Source organism: Lygodium microphyllum, chromosome 5 (genome assembly GCF_053477565.2).
Source record: "Lygodium microphyllum isolate KBCC chromosome 5, Lygodium_microphyllum_v1.1.10, whole genome shotgun sequence".
Lineage (NCBI taxonomy): Eukaryota > Viridiplantae > Streptophyta > Polypodiopsida > Schizaeales > Lygodiaceae > Lygodium > Lygodium microphyllum.
Window position 1 is genome coordinate 1,357,750 of NC_141139.1, and position 17,889 is coordinate 1,375,638.

Consider the following 17,889-nt stretch of genomic DNA (forward strand, 5'->3'; position numbering starts at 1 on the left):
GATACACAGAATTCCACGAGGGTATTCTACCCACCAAGATTCCACCCTTGTAACTAGTAATTAGGGTTCTAGGGTCCCATCCTGGGTCATGAAGGGGCTTGTTAGATTTTAGAAATAATGCAGGATTTACAGCTAGCTGGTACCCACATTTCCTACTGCCCGAGACTATCTCTATTGACAGACCTTTCGCTAACGGAGCCGGTCTAAGCCTCACGAAGTGATAACCATGACCTCCTTGGAGTAGGGTCTCACAGCTAGCTTGCGGATAGTCTAGCAGGATTCTTTCTTTTATCTTGTTTGTTAATATTTTCAATCAGAGATCTAGATTCTAGCAAACACAAACAGTCCTTTCAAATATATATCAAATGATGCAATGACAATCACACCATTGTGCAATTCATAGCTTCCATAGCCAAGGTAGACCTTATTCCAAGGTAACTTTACATTCTAATGAGGATTCTCCTCCCCATAAAGAAGTGTTGAGTACATCTCGTACAATATGCTAAGCAAGGCATGAATTTCTCGTTTGGGACTATCTTACCAAACATAAGCAAAATTCCTTAAAGAAATATATTGTGCCAATAACTTAATGAGATGACTTAAAGATCCTTTAAATAGAGTTTCACTTTTTAAGTGTTAGTCCAACACTTAACCTTGTCGCATTTGACCATAACTATATCGAATACACATAAAGACATAGGTGCAATAACCTCTAGCAATTATCTCCAACATGATTCTACGATTTAGAAACTCAATTAATCTAGCTACAATTCATAGCAATTAATTATTTATGCATGTACTAGTATGCTTTCTAGATGAATCAGTTAATTCGTGTAATTATAGAAGCTAATATTTTATGTAATTACTTTATGTGGCGAAATAATAACCTAGTAATGAATAACCTGTTTTGGCATGATAACATTGGGAATTTCGTCTTTGTCTGCAGTCGTGTTTGTCACAACCCGATGTTCCCTTGGTAGTGGTAACTTCGGCAACCTCGGGCACTTCCGTATCTTTGGTGATACCCGTTCCTTAACCGGTTGCAATGGTTCTCATGGTCATTCCACCTCGTCGCTTTGGAGCCATCGTCCGCGAGTGGATTCGAGAGATAAAGAAGGCAGAATAAATTCAAGATGGGAGTGTAAGACAAGATGACTTAGTCGAAGACCGAGACAGGGGGATTGAGCTAACTCTCTCCCTTGTAGCCTCTCGGGGTAACTCCTCTCTCTCTCTCTTCCTTTCTCTCAAGCTCTTTCTTGCAGCCTCTTGGAGGGATATCCTTCTACCTCTCTCTCTCTACCTTTCTCTCGCAGCCTCTTGGGGTCTCCTTGTGCCTCCCTAAATTGCTCCCCATGTCTCTTGTTTATAGCTAAACAAGAGAAGATGGGTTGTGGCTGAGAATAAGAGCTCTTTGTGGAGGGGATTTTGGAAAAATCAGTGATCTAAAACTTCTAAGATGCAATCTGATGCTCAAATCACAAATTTGATAGTTCGGTTGGCTCCAAAAGGGGGGTTAAACACTAAGATACTTGGTTAGGAATATTTCAGATCACTCCTTCTCCTTGTTTGAAGTGCTGTTTTTTGCCTGTAAACTGCGATCGCGACGCGCACGATTTCGCCAATCATTCTTTTTTTGTATTAAATCTTCAAAACTAGCTGAAAAAACTACTTGCTTTTCTTCTATGACATCCTGTTCTAGAAAATTTTATATCTTTTTAGGATATTTACAATAAATAATATCTAAAATATGCTAGTCTTGTCCAAAAATCTAATACATTTGGACCATCCATACTATACACATTGACATTAATGACTAATATGGCTCATAACTCTCGTTCACGTTATAACTTTCGTGATGGGCAGCTGCAGTCCTTGTTAATTCGGAAAAAATATCGGATTACGAGCCTCAGTTTTATTTATTTATTTTAAATGTTAGTTATTAATGTTAGTTAATTTTTAATTTAGTTAGTAACCTTACTAACTTATTAATTGATTGACTAACTTTTGAATTAACCAACTAACTAACTTTTAATTGCGTGGAAATATTACATGGGCACACCTATTTTGCTCCCATTTTTTGGCTACTTGATGATATACATCAGTTTGGGAACTGATTTTGGGGTTCTAGAGCATTGCACTTACTGTTTTTGACTTATTCCAGATAGTTTTGTCAAAGTACAGGCCGTTTATTGCACTTCTGGGTGCATTTTTGGTTCATTGAGTTTTGGTTATTGCCATTGTAACTTCTTTTGCAAAACTGTAGTAAAAATTAGCATTTTACCGCTAGGTCAAGCTCATATTGACTGAACTTTATTGCATGGAGAGCAATTTTCAGTCATTGTTTGGACTGATTTCAAATGCATATTCACTGTTGTGGATTTATTCTTGGTAAGCGCTCAGGTATTTATTGCTTGCTTTTGAGTTTTATTTGTATTATCTTTGCTTGCATTTGTAGGCCTTCATGTCCAGGGGGATTTTCTTTTCAGGTGCAATCAGAATTTAGTGGCTACTTGTGCTTTGTAAAGTTATTTTGCATCCCATCATTTAATTTATTCGTGTGCAACACAATTCCAAGGAAGGGACTTTTGTGGACATTTTGTGTGCATTTCCGTGTCATAGGCTAGAAAACAAATGCAAATAATGGCATTGTTCTTGGGATCCTTGCATAGGAGGACAGGTTGGATGGTACCAACTCCTCCCTGTGGAGCTTTGTGATCAGAAATTTGTTGTTTGCAAAACATTTTGTGGGATTACGTGGTAGGAGATAAGGTTAGGCCTGGAGACATGGTCGCTAATCCTGCCCCACAAGGTGCAGGATGTAATAAGCAGCCAGTCCCACCACAAGCACCTTGGGTTCCAACTTGCGATCAGACGGAGGTGGGATTCTAGAGATTCATTCTCTGTTAAAAGGTCGACTATACCTGATACAATGTCATACAGGACCTCAAAGGCGGCATGGACATGTTGCAATCTATGTATCAAGCATGCGATGAGGAAGCATTTCGTTTTTGAAGCGAGTGCGAGCTTGCACATGCTCATATCTCCTGAATGTAGATGAAGTCATTCCTGATGTTGAGATAGTCACTGGTACTTTGAACTCTCTTCAAGTGTCCTACTTGGGTTTTCATACATCATTGAAATTTTCTACAAGGGGATTATCCCTCCTCTCACTTTTTAGGAGCTGATTGGATGCTTATTGCAGGAAGAGCAGACAAGAAAGAATCTATGGCAATGCAGCGATGACAAGGCTTTTTTTGCCAAATACAAGCAGAAAGGAAAGGTTAAGGCTGGCGATTTTGATCCAAGGGCTGATTCCAGACAGTCATCAACAAGTGGCCAAGAAGGTGCAGAGGTGCCCAAGAAGAAGTGCAAGTGTCAATATTTTAAGAGCCATGAGTTACATCAATGAATGCAAGAAAAGGATTGTGAAAGAAGGAAAAAGGAAGAGAGAGTCTGGTTGTTCCCACTGTATGATCAATGTCCTCACAGCTGAGGGACATCACTGACCTTCAGTAACACTGATCAACCAAGAGGCCAAGCTTCATAGTTTTAGGAGTCCTTCCATGCTTATCACGAGTATCATTTCTTCGAAGTTGGTCTACACATGGTGTTGGATGTCTAAGATGCTCTAACAGCCAGGCGTTTCAAGTGAGGAGCCTCAACAAGCAGTAGCTTGAAACAAACATCAATCTACAACTTCTTTAGAGGGCATTACATTGCTGCAGCCTGTACAAAATGTCTTTGTTATCAGCTATTGGTCCTGACTCCTAATAACATCCAGACTAGGTTTATGCACTTCAGTTGTAAAGCATGTTTGGGGATAGTGAATTATTCTACAGATGGCAGGTCAGCTTATGCACTGAGTGCCTGTGTATCTGGCACATACCACAGATTTCTGGCATGTTTCAATAATTGCCTCCATGCGGATCACTTGTGTTTAGGGGCGGTTTCATTTGGAAATGATGACCTCAAAATCTGTGCATCCTGGACTCCTCGGAATGCAATATACTTTTGCTGAGGGTCTCTAGGAAATTCGTAGAATGGTATGATCAGGAGCAGTCTGATCTGTTAGCTGTTGAAGCGGGAAAACAACTTATACTCTGCCTTATCTTCCTCTCCGTGGCTGCAAGGAGTCTTTCTAGATTTTTTGTTACTGGCAATGTTGCAAGATGCAGCCTATTCAGAGTTGCACCAGGTGGAAAAGCAACAGACAAGTTGTGCTATTTCCCACCCTGCCTGCTTTTCATTCCAGCACATAAGCTAAAACATTGTCTTTGCTTTTCTTCGGTGGGTCTGCACTACCAGAGAACATCATGAGGCCATGTTTGGAAACATGTTAGATTACTTCAGCTACTTTTTTGCAGCCTTCCTTCTATGCCATTGTTTTCCTTCTATGCCATTGTTTTCCATAGCCTTGCAAGTGCAGCACAGTTTGTTGAAAGTCTTCGGCAAACTGGTGGGCAATTGTAAATAATTGTCTTATGCCATATGATATTTATTAGTTGGTGGCGCCAAATTATTGCAAGTGAAGTTATTTGCTAATTAGCCACAGTTGATTCAATGTTGCACTATTTTGGCTGAGTGACCTGTCTGTTTTTCTTCCTCATGGTTTTTAACCGATTGGAACATTCATAAGATGACATATGGCCTTTGTATAGTTTTTTTGGAAGCTACTTTTTGTATTTATTCAGACAGAAGGTAAGGCAAACACTTATGAAGATTCTTTTGGCTACTAGATTATTGATGTTGTGGTGGTGGCACGGATTCTAAATGCCACTCTTGTGGTTCCAGTGTTGGACCATGGATCTTTCTGGAAGGACAGTAGGTAAGAACTTTATCCATTAAAGCTATCAGTCATTTCAAGCTATCATTTTACATATAATAGTCCATAAAGAGTATTAAAGTTTGCAATTTTGAAGGATAGTAGTTTGGAATCAATGTATCTGGATTTTCTATTACATGTGATGTTTAGGCTTCGCTTTGAAAGGAACACTTTTAAAAGAAGAAAGGCAGTTAGGTTGATTGCCGAAAGATAAAGTACTGGCTTGAAGAATTCATAACTGACTTGTGAATGAACCTTTTGAAACGACGATTCAGCAAGCCTGTGGTTGCTTTATGAAGGTTTCAAGATTTCATTTTGGGCAAACCGGTCAAAGGGTGTCACTACCAATTCAGGTAGGCCTTTGTGTGAATCTAAGAGGAACTGCCTCAACAGTCTGAATAGACTGTATTGACCTTTTGTGTCACTCATGAAAGTGAACCCTTTACTCTTGACGTTTTATAAATTCGGAGTCTTCTTTCCCAACTTTTCAAATCCCTCAAGTAAACTGTAACTACTGAGACATTGGAGATGCCTTCACACTTCCGAAATCTTAAGCATTAGGTGCTCCATTTCAGCTAATTTTTTTCCATGAATTTGGATTGTGTAGTGCTTCTGCCCCTCCACTATTTAACTCTTTTAACTTATGGACACTGATTTCAGTTTCAAATTTTCACTATGCCTGATAAAATCTTATTGCAGATTTAGTAGTAATGACCACTTTTCTGCTAATAAGGCTGTAAAACGTCACTGACTTTAGAAAGATTTTGTTCACATGCAGCAACTTCAGTGACATCTTTGATGTGAACTGGTTTATTGCTGCACTTGCACCTGATGTGATTATTGTAAAGGAGGTACCTGCAAAATTAAGATTAATGAGGGAAATGTTCTACTCAACAAGGGCACCAAGGAAGTCCGAACCAGATTATTACCTGAAATATGTTTTGCCCCTTCTGCGAAGAAAGAAGGTCTGTATGATGATGTGGGACACCAGAGGTAAATTTATCAAGTGCTTTTCTTTTGAGGAATTATGTAGCCTTGAGAATATTCTATGTAGCATCATGGGTTAGTTTAGCATAAAGGTGCGCCTAACAAAGTACTAAGCTCTCAATGAAGTGCCTCTCAATGCCCTGGTTCTCTTTCTTTTCTTAGAGTTCTCTTGTCCAGCAGACCAGCTTTGATGTTTTGGTTGTGCAATGCCTCTCTTTTAGTACTTTATGTGTCCAGTAAAAGATGCACAACAAAGGGTAACAGTCCTCAGTGTCACAGAGAGACCACGATTTCCACATAGAGGACATGCATCCATAGCACGATCGTCTTTTATAACAGTTTATGGCATTAAATTTGCTATATGAGTACCATAAAACATGGGTGTTTAAGCGAATGATTACTGTTTATGCAGCTTACTTCAGTATTACTTCATAAAAACCCTGACACTATCATAACGTTCTGAACTACCTCAAATTTGAGCATGGCAATGTGGAATGGGGGAAAGGAGGCTAGGGATACTGGAATGCTGTTCCAAAATGGGTAGGTACTTGGATACCATTCCTATCTGCAGGAACATTCCTGTCACGTTCAGAACGGATATTCCCTGTTAGGAAGCCGTTCCCATTGTAGCGAACACATAGATACAGGGCAGCATCGACTAAAGTTCAGATTTGGACATCTACCCTTCTTTTGATCCATGATTTTTTGTTCATTCCACCCAGGTTTCAACTTTCACCATCATTTGTTGCAGTCTACTCTGTCTGTGTCTGTGTCTCTGCCTCTCTTTTCTTTCTTTCCATAAAGATCTCTCTCTCTCTCTCTCTCTCTCTCTCTCTCTCTCTCGCGTGCGCGTGTGCGCACACATACACAGAGTTGTGGTACACAGATTTAAGTTGTGTCAGTAAGCTCGTGACTGGTATTGTAGATTGAAAACACTGTAATGCAGTCTTGATACTGATGCAGCCCTGAAACTGAGGCTGTATGAATAATGCAATTTGTGAAGTAATTTCAGACACTGAACATCCTGCTGTAAACAGTTAATACAGACTTGAACACTCACACTGGCAACTGAATGTGGTAGTAAACAGTAAATGCAAATACAAACTCTGCTGCAAACGGTGGATGCAGTCTTGAACACTGCTGTCTGTACACTGAATGCAGTATTTAACTAGAATGCAAACGTGAACAGGGGACACAGGGAAAGCAGTCATTGCAATGCAAGAAATGGTTCAAAGAGGGAATGCAGGCTACTCTATTCCACTGATGATTTCTACCATGGAGTGAGTGAGGAAGCCCGTTGTTAGTCCATTGTTTACAATGGGCCAATTGGCTCCTTAAATGTTGACACTCTTGAGTCTCATACCTGTGACTCGTAACTTGACATAGTCTTATCCATTCTAAGATTTGAAGCTTCGAACTTGTTCAGGATACATAATGGGGACTACCTAACTGCTCTATTGTCCAAATAATGTCCATGTTACAGCCAAAATAGGGTGCACATGACAATTTCTAGATGTGACAAGTCTGCCTCAAGAATCAAAACAACATAGCCAAATTGGCTTGATCTTTGTGACAAGTTGAAATTGACAGATAAGATAGTACAGTTAAGGCTTCTACTCCATCAAAATACCATGTGCACTATGCCTTGATCAAAACCCCTTGGCTTAGTCTTGAATAAAAGGCTTTTCCTTTTTGGGGAAAAGTTTGTCATTGTTGGAGTCATAAAGAAGTGTCTTCTTGAGGATGGGGCCTCCAATGATCATTTCTCTTGACCTCTAACCACCAGAAGGCCTTTCCTCAAATCTCACATGAGCTTGGTTCATCCCTTTATATGAAAGTGGCTGCCTTTCTACTGCCTTGGAAGTGGAGCACCACCAAAATGAGCATGTTGTTTACTTTCTACCTGCTGACATGTTTAATTTGTTGCGTGTGCTCCTAAAAAATGTCTATCACTAGGATTCCAATTGTTTCCCAAGCTCTTTTTGAGGACACTATTGAAGAAAGTGTCTCGATTGTTCACATGTAAAGCAATGTCTAGCAAAGATATTCTATTTAAGCTCGATAAGTTTCATCCCGTTCTTCAAGGCACATCCTTGCGGCCTAGGTTTACTAGTCTCCTAGAAAATATAAACCCAATTTTAGTTGTGTGAATCCAATGAAGACTCCATCAACACTTGCTTAGAAGATCTCAAAGCTAGTGGAAGCAAATAGCATAAGCGAGAAGTTTAACTCGCTCCACCCAAATGGTACGTCATGATCACTTTTTTTTTGGCTAATTATATTACTCAAAAGAAAATACAACAAAGTACAAGTGCTCAATAGTCTAGTTGGAGATACATGCCAAACAAATCACATATGCACAAGGTGTCCTAGGGGAGTTTGGGGGAATGGGAGAAAGAAGCCACGGAAGGAGTGTTACACTGTCGAGGTTTGCTATCCCATAATGTGAAAAACAAGCTATGGTAACCCGAGGTGTGAAGGAACTACTGCTGAAGCCTTAATCTATGCTAGGAGTCCCCTTGAAGCTGCTTCCAACAACCTTTGAGGGAGTGAATGACGGACAATTAAAGCTCAACCAAAGTGGCATATTTCAAAAAGCTCTGTCCACTAAATGTGAGCTGGCAATGGCCTTCCAAATGTTAAACTAGCCTCAATGATGAAGATCACACTATGTACCTTTGTCTCATATGGTAGGTGGCATCCTTGCCTGAGTGTGAGTAGAATGGTCTCTACGTAATACACCCAAGGTTGGGCTGTATGCAATAGAGGATTGCTCAAACTCCTCTACAAGCTAGGTATGCTGCTGCATATGAACACAAAAAATACTTTAGGGTTTTAAGTCTTTGCGGGCAACATTGGCAAACCCCATCATGTTGCATTTGAGCCAACCACCTACCTACTTCTAGGTCCTCCTGGCAAACCCCAGTGTGGAATCCTTGTGTCATAGATTTATTTAGTGAGGAAAATCTAGACTCTTGTTTTATATTTGGAGAGTTGTGGCTGGCCCATCGTTGTGGCCCTTTGATTGGGCTTTTATTAGGGCAAAATATCCCATCCTTGTGCAACCACATATGAAGATTATGTTTCACTTTTTCAAAATTTCGGGTTGGCATAATTGGGTCATCAGGAATGCTTTCATCTTCAACTCTGCTATGGTGTCCAAGGACATATTGCCAGAATCAAGGATCTTCTATAGTAGTAGCTAGATCTTATTTAGAATGCTGATCTTCTCTCTCTAGGGAGGTTTTCGTTCCTTGGCAAATGACAATCTCTTCTCTTCTACTTCTTTGCGGTGATTTTGTATCTCTTTTATGATCTGACCTTTCTACTCATTCTTTGACTCAAAATAATACAACTCATTACGAAAAAAAAGGAGAGACCATTTTGGTGGTGGAGCTGTAGGAGAGGCGGCTGAACAACAATCACTAGTAGGTAGAGACCATTGGGGAGCAGCCTGATCAAAAGCATACCTTCTTGGATTTGCTAAAGCTCGGGCCTTCCAAAAAGTGAAAATAAAAGACCTCTTGAATGAAAGGAAAAGGCATGTTCCCATGTCTTCTTATGTGGCGCCATTGGAGCTGATCCACGTCATCGCTAGAGCTACACTTTGGCCATGCTACAATGTGAGCATATTAAAGGGAGAAGATGTTAGAGTCGATATGTATGTATGTTTAGAGAAAGCGTCCATGTGAACACCACCCTATTGTCCCTTGGCTGTCCCTTTTGTATCCATGATATGAGGATGCTCTCCTAGCTATCCCCTTGTCACAGACTATTCCTTTCAATTCCATGATAGGGGGGACAAGTCTACCCATCACTTGGTCGTCTCCTTTTAGGGATGGTGGGATAGTGGAGTTTGTGCCAATTTTGGGATGTAAACCCAAGCCCATTCCATTTCGGGATGGCATTTTGGCATCCTAGCAGCTTGTCCCCTCTTCTCCATGTCACAGATACTCCTCTTTTCCTCTAGTGTGAGAGTACACATGTTAAACCCTTACACAAAGTTATGAGTTGTGAATCAACATGCCTATTTTCTCTTAAAAGATAATGACAAAGAGTTCCTTGTAGTTGATGAATAATTATATCTTATACAAAATGATCGATTCACATATAGATACTCTTGTTTTCCTCCAATGCAAGCCCATACACATGTTAAGCCCTTATAGAAAGTTAGAATTATGAATCAGTGTGGCCTCTTTTCTTTTAGAAGATCATTTCCACAAGAAAGAGTGGTCAATTGCTTCCTGAAAAAAGAAAATCAACTGAAATTTGAAGTGCAATATGGTCTAGCTTTATTTCAGGTCCATAGTAATAAGTATCTGTGAAGAAATGGGATCTTGGAGATAATTTTTCTCTATGTACCATTTGGACCTCATAGATGTATGATCACACACAAGATGGTTGTGAATATCTAATCTTGAATTAGGAGTTTATCTTTGACTCAATCAGTTGTTTGTTACATAATATCTTCTTTCATGGCTCTTAGAAATCTTATACTTGGAAAAATATAGGATGTCTAGGGGTAGTTGTCATGAGGATATGTATTTTTGAAACCTCACTTAACATGCGTATTAATTTTTAATCACATGATTAAGTAAATGTTGCACATGTGAGGTGCAATTGGGGTTAGAGTAAATTTACAAGCTCAGGACCTGAGAAAATCACGGGATGTCAAAGGCAAAAGTTGCAATAAGTTATGTTCCACATGTACTTGGTGGTATCTGGTGTCAATTGTTGGCCTAGGTCATTCATTTGGCCATAATTGTGAGTTAGTGACACTAGAGAAGTGGCGTTTAATGGTACCTAACGCCGATCTAATGGTCAAAGATGACACAGAGAGACTCGGGAGTGGAAGATGCCTAGCCAATTTTATTATTGGTGTGTCAAATTATTTTTCTAGGCATGGGAATAATTATTAGATTAATTTTTAGTAATTAAAGACTGAAAATTAATATTTAATGATGGATAATGTTGGAAAAACCATTTGGGAAGGCTGCCACTCGGTAAACTTGCCCATACAGGTTGGTAAAAGGCTGAAGAAGAGGGAAAACGAGATCATTCTTACTGCAGCAAATGTGGGAGAGCTGTGAGCAGCCATGGCCAGCCTATTTTCAGCCATTGCAGCCAACCACGGGTAAGTTTTGAGGAGGCGATCGCAGATTTGGACCCTCCACAGCTGCGCGATTGCATCCAAGTACAAGGTGATAGCTGATTTGGATGGCTCGTCTACAACTGAGACATCCAAATCAGCTGCCACCTTGTACCTGGGTGCAATCGCCCAGGTGTGTAGGGTGCAATTGCCTCCTTAAAACTCATTCGTTGTCATGACGCTGTGCATCCACACTGCGAAGTCACTTTGGAGTGTTCTGATGTGGCAGTCATCTGTGTGGAGGAGAACTCGGGGTTCTGAGATGCTGATCTGTTGTTAGTTTCAATGCCATCAATGCCCGCAAAATCTGTCTCAATCACTTGCACCTTAAAAGCTTGTATGGCACTTGGAGCTTTAGGTACAGGCCAAGAAATACATACTGATTCAACAAAATTCGGTTTGGAAACGGAGTCATAAGTGAGTAGTGCTTTGGTGGACATGTATCTCAAATGTGGCCTTGTGGAAGATGCACACTGAACTATTCAAAAGGGGACTTGAGAGGTATGCCAAGGTAGGCAACACAATCGTGGATATGTATATGAAATGTGGGTTTCTAGTAGATGGATGGCGAGTGTTTGACCAATTGTTAGTTCGAGGTACAGTCACATGGAATGTTCTCATTTCAGGATTTTCTGAACTTGATCTTGGCTAGGAGATCCTGAATTTTTATCATCAAATGCAACAGGAAGGTATGTCTGCTGCTGATGCTGTCACATTTGCTTGTACTGTGAAAGCTTGTGCTTCCTCTGGTGATATAAAAAACAGGCCAGATATTACATGCTGAGTTAGTTACCAAGGGACTGGACAGAGAGCTTCATGTTGGCAGTTCATTAGTGCAGATGAACACCAAATGTGGATTGCTTGTAGAGGCATGTCAGGTGTACAATGAACTACAAGCTCCTGAACCCTTCTCATGGACTGTATTGCTTGCCAGCTATGCCGAGCACGGGCTTAGTGAGGACGCTGAGAAATTATTTCAACAGATGGAGTGGGGGGCATATTACTTTGATTCTGGCATGTTTGTCTGCATTCTTAAAGCATATGGGAGTATAGGAGCTTTTGAAAAAGGGCAAGAGATACATGCTGAGATTATCAAAACAGGACGTGAAAGGGATATATATGTTAGTAGCACACTAGTGGATATGTATGCCAAAGGTGGGTTGATTTCAGAAGCATGCCAATTATTTCAGAGCTTGTGCTTGTGCTGGATGTGAATGGCCTTTTTACGGATACTTACCTTGACACCGAGCCACGCCTGGAAAAAGCACCAGATGCCAAACTTGGCAGATGCTTTTGTATTAAGTTTTTTTAAATAGCACTGTATAAGCCACCATATTTGGACGGGATCATCCTCAACGATTTGGATCATCATGGCATCGTAGGCCAATCTGCTCGGCAAGTAGGAAGGTGGCGTGGACACCAGCTCTTCCTCATGTGACAAAGTCAAAGATTCTATAAGCCCATGCATCTGATTGTGAATCGAAGAGCACTGTCAGCATCGTTGCAACAACAATCCGGTTGCATGAAAATGAAAAGGGAACTGCTTGTAAAGTGACGTGCTCTCGAGGTTGAATTGCAGTCGTCAGTTCAAGGCTGAGGGCGTGCTATGTCATCGTAAAAAATCTAAAGGTCTATCCTACGCATGGAACTGCTTGTAAAGTGACGTGCTCTTGAGGTCGAATTGGAGTTCTCAGTTCAAGGCTGAGAGCCTGTTATGTCATCATAAAAAATCTAAAGGTCTATCCTATGCGTTGTGAGAGATATTGATTGCAGTAAGGGAGGCTCTGTTATCATGTTTGCTGGCCAAGAGAGAGATGCATCATGAGCACCCTTTTATTATAGAGGAGTGTCAGCTACAGTTGTAGTTTATGATATTACAAAACAGAAAACATATTAGAAAGCTCAATTTTGGGTCAAAGAACTTTAGAAACATGGAAGTCCAAACATTGTCATGGCACTTATGGGAAATAAAACAAATTGGAATGCTTCATGAGTTGTTACAATAAAAAAGCTTGGAGCTTTTGAGAGTTGCTGTTACCTTTTTAGGACAAGGAAACAAACGAGAGTTACCATTCTTCATCTTGTCTTAACATGAATACGCTCTGAAGTCTTGGTATTGTTGAGGGCCTTCGGCATATTGGATTTGGAATAGAGATTTACCTCCAGTACATATTGGTTTTGATTGTATTTACTGGTTTTGAGTGTTTATCATGTGTTGATTCATCGTTTCAAGTTGAAGCACTATAATCGTGTGACTGCAGTGGGCTACTATGTTATGTGCACTGAAGTCAAAGAGTTGGAGCGAGCATCATGGAGTGCGAGCACAACTTTGAGATGTGTTAAGAATTTGATCCGAGCATTGAGTAGCCGGACAAATTCAAGTTTGTCTAATCAACTTTTGTGAATCAATAAATCATTTCGTTTTGAGATCTTTGAGTGTTTGCTTTCTTTCGTGCTTGTAATCTTGAGTAAACAAAGGCTCTGTGCGTTTCAGCAATCGAACTGGGAGACAAGAATTCTAGATCCGTCTCACATTGTGGGTGGCTGGAATGGCTGAAAATAGGTTGGCCATGACTGTTCACAGCTCTCCCACATTTGCTACAGTAAGAATTATCTCGTTTTTCCTCTTCAGTCTTTTATCAGCCTGTATGGGCAAGTGCTAAGTGGTAGCCTTTTCAAATGGTTTTTTCAACATTATCCATAATTAAATATTAATTTTCAGTCTTTAATTACTGAAAAGTAATCTAATAATTATTATGATATCCAGAATAATAATCTGATTGGTCAATAATTAAATTGGCTAGGTCTCTTTTATTTCTAAGTCTCTTTGTGCCATGTTTGACCATTAGATCGGTGTTAGGTACCATTAAATGTCATATCTCTAGTATCATCAACTGACACTTATGGTGAAATGAATGACCTAGTCCAACAATTGACACCAGATACCACCAAGTATATGTGCAACATAACTTATAGCAACTTTTGCCTTTGACATCCCGTGATTTTCTCGGGTCTCGAGCTCGTAAATTTACTCTAACCCTAGTTGCGCCTCACATGTGCAACATTTACTTAATCATGTGATTAAAAATTAATCCACATATTAAGTGAGGTTTCAAAAATACATGTCCTTATGACAGTCCTTCCCCTTAAAATCCTTGCAATCGAGGCCTTGAAATCCTTGCAATCATCCTCAATTGCACTGTCAAATGTATCAAAAGCAAAGTGCTACACTGGAATTTCCATAGGGCATTATAGTCAACAGAACATTGCATACTGTTGTTAAACCATTCCATATGCCCAACATATGCTGAAAACTACCAGCCAACATAATATAACATAAGACTCACCAAGACTCTCAACTATCATGTGACATGTTGATTTCTCATGAGCTCAACACATCTAGCAAAACCAAACCATAGTGTAGCAAAAACCAAGTATAAACCATGGCTGAAACATCAATGGCAGCAATTGCATTTGACTGATTTTCAGTCATTCTTCGCGACAAAACTCTGAATTTTCTCTCTCTACAGCTTTCTCTCTCATCTCCCAACCATTTCACAGTCTTGCTTTGAAGATCTCAGCATTTGGACCTTTGGAGGTTGAGAACTTGCAAATTTCTCTGCTGTAAATCCTAAAACCCTAATTTACAGTAGAAATTAGGGTTTAGTAGCAGCCTCAGGAAGTGTGCCAAAAATTGGAAGCTCCAAGACTTAGATTTTTCAAGGCTAAAGGAGAATTTCAGCTAAATTCAAGTGGAAAACTAGCTAGCCATTGAATTTGGGGCATTTCCATCGTCTATGAAGTGGGTGAAGGCCAATCAAGTGCCCGAATCAAGGGGCAAATCAGATTGAAGACTTGCTAGTCACTTTGGACAGCAAGGGGAGTTTAGATTGTGAAGGGGATTGGGAGAATCCCATTGTAAATCAACTTCTTCTTCAATAAAGCTAAAGAAATATTGGATGGGGCACCAATTTTGGGACCAATCGGGTGTGCATTGTCCAAGATCAGTAGGTGAGTTTGTATTTTCAGATTTGCATTTATTGTTTGCTGTTGTAATTAAGTTGTAATTAGGGATTTACCACCCATCCACGGATGGAAGGCTGGTTTTAGTAGTAGCTGCTGATCTTCAAGACTAGACATTTGCTTTTGGACTCTCTATGAAGTAGGATATTGTTTCAACATTGACAAGTTGTGATGTTTCTATTTTTTGCAGGCTATCCGTTTGACAAAATTTGACTATAGACTGGCAAGTGATCTAGATCCAAATTTGCAAAAGTTGCGCTGCAGAGTGAATTATCATGCTTTGCAGTTTACAGCATCTATTGCTGACATGGGCAGCTTATTGGTGAATAGACTGAAAAAAATGAGTGGCCGATACATTGCTTTGCACTTAAGGTTCTGTTCTGTAAATCAGCATGGACTGCTTCACTTTGAATGTTGAGTATGAAGTCTCTTGAAAAACATGTTGGATGTGCATGCAGATTTGAACCTGATATGCTGGCTTTTACTGGCTGCTATTATGGTGGTGGTGACAAAGAGAAAAGAGAGCTTGGGGAACTTCGAAAGCGATGGACAACTCTCTCTGTATGTTACTGTCAAACGGTGTTTGGGCTGCAGAAACAAAAACAATACTTAACTGATCAAGAATTCAATCAAAGTCTTTTGCCAAGTAATCTTATAGAGTTTTTTGTATTTGTTCAGCCAATGAAGTTTGATAGTGAGCATCGGAGTGGAAAGTGTCCCCTGACACCTGAAGAAGTTGGCTTGATGCTGCGAGCTCTAGGATTTGATAGTAATTCTCATATCTATGTTGCATCAGGGGAAATATACGGCGGCAAGGATACTTTGGCTCCTTTAAGGGCTTTATTCCCCAATTTCCATACCAAAGATTCATTGGCTAGCTATGAGGAACTTGAGCCATTTACTTCTCATGCTTCTCGTATGGCAGCCATCGACTACATTGTTTGTGAGAAGAGTGATGTATTTATTACAAATTACAATGGAAATATGGCACGGGTCCTTGCTGGAAGCAGGTTACTACTTGATCAATCTTTTTACTATTTGATTCTTGTCATTATCAAATGGTAGGAATCAAGGCTATTTTACAAGAGCTAAGGGTTTGACAAGACTGACGCACGAGCCACAGTAGCTACCTAAAATTGGCACATCAAAGTGACTCAAGAGTCAAACAAGCCCTTCTACTATAGCCATTTCTGATGTCTGCATATTTGTCAGAGTTTCTGAGGTTTACTGAAATTTGATATACTAAACTCAACAATCAAATGTGGGGATGGAACCATATGATACTCCTCTGACAAGCCCAAGCTATAGTAGTTGTGCTGTGTCCTGTGTTAGTTAAGCTCTTGAGGAAATGGCCTTAAATCATACCTTCGTAGAACGGGCTTGATGTGCCAAGCATGGCTTTAAGCAGCATAAATAAGAGAAATGTATGATTCCCAAGTATTTTGTGCAGGCAATAAGTATTTCATTGTTATTAAATATTTTTGATTAATCATGCTTCTGATTGCAGACGTTATTATGGTCATAAGAGAACAATACAGCCAAACGTAAAGAAGCTTGGGAGTCTCTTTCTGTCCAGGCCAAAAATGACATGGAAGGCATTTTCCTCAAAAGTAAGGATTATTCAGAATGGTTTCATAGGGGAACCAAACGAAATGAGACCAGGAGGGGAGTTTTTTGAACTTCCAAATTCTTGCATTTGTAAAGATATGGAATCTCAAGAACAGGATGTCATGCCTGTAGATCAGATGAGAAGGCAGGGCATTGATGCTGTCAACCAATGGGAGGGTAACAACTCAGAGAACATGTTAGTGCAGCTAGCAGATTTAGAGAATGAGGCCAGTACAATCATGCTTGCAGATGAGAGGGAACCAGAGGAGAACTTGTGGCTCTCAGATTGAGGAGATATTAGGAGTGCTCTGCTGCATGCAGAGTTTGAGAACATGGACTGCAATAAAATCCTGGAGCATCTAATTGAAGAGATCTAGCTGTGAGGACTTGTTGCAGGCGAAAGAAATGTTTCTGTATGGTGTGAATATAGTACCAGTTCATCAGCTCATGCCTCCTCCCACTACAATTACAAGAGTAATTGATGCCAAAATGGCTGTTGATTACTACCTAGCTTGGGCTAGTTAATTAAATCAGGTTGCCCAATTAACGAAATTGGTTGCTGTATAGAACGGATCGTGTATTTGAGAAATCATATTTGCTGGTAGATTGCCAGGCTAAGAGCAGGCAGTACACAATCTGTATAGCTATTATTCAATTGCAACATAACTATTATTAAACATATATCAGTTGGGTGCAAAATGACATATATGCATTGAATAAAGCACACACACCACCACCAATGTTCAGCAAGGCAAGTACACAATCTGTGTAGCTATTATTCAATTGCAACATACCTATTTTAAAACATATATCAGTTGGGTGCAAAATGAAATGTATGCATTGAATAAAGCACACAGAACAACACCAAGTTTCATCGAACATCCTACATTTATCAAACAGTTATATACTGTATCAAGACGTTGATAAGGCATAGACGTGCATGTGCATATATGTTTGTATAGAGTGGTAGTTAAAAAGGTGAGTGAAGAAAATTGAGCCAGGTCAAAATATCCGAGTGATAAACCCGAGCGAACATGCTAGACAGAGTAAAACTCAAGCAAAAATTTGACCCTACTCCTTTTGGTGATACTAAGATTATGGCCATTGCCATATCTAGATAGTCGGAACACGTTTAGGAGTTGTTCTTGAATTGAAGCTCAGTTCTAGTCAATCTAGACCAAAGATTTGATCAAAAAAACAAAGCTATATCTAGCATCATGCCCTGAGTGTGGGATCTGATCAACAAATTAATGTTACATATTCTTTATCCCTAGAATTCTAGGGGACATGGCTCAGCATT

The 17,889-nt window shown here is 39.9% G+C and overlaps 1 protein-coding gene across 1 annotated transcript in view; it reads left to right on the forward strand.

Annotated features, from left to right (window-relative positions):
* LOC148035435 (O-fucosyltransferase 29-like) overlaps positions 1 to 17,270 on the forward strand; it is a 54,823-nt gene extending 37,553 nt beyond the window's left edge. The window contains exons 5-11 of the mRNA XM_087677391.1: positions 4,737 to 4,825; positions 5,122 to 5,175; positions 5,601 to 5,787; positions 15,172 to 15,353; positions 15,440 to 15,542; positions 15,660 to 15,991; positions 16,489 to 17,270. Coding sequence (XP_087533517.1) covers positions 4,737 to 4,825; positions 5,122 to 5,175; positions 5,601 to 5,787; positions 15,172 to 15,353; positions 15,440 to 15,542; positions 15,660 to 15,991; positions 16,489 to 16,879 — 1,338 coding nt within the window. The 3' untranslated portion in view covers positions 16,880 to 17,270. The remainder of the gene's footprint in view (positions 1 to 4,736; positions 4,826 to 5,121; positions 5,176 to 5,600; positions 5,788 to 15,171; positions 15,354 to 15,439; positions 15,543 to 15,659; positions 15,992 to 16,488) is intronic.
* The last annotated feature ends 619 nt before the right edge of the window (positions 17,271 to 17,889 follow it).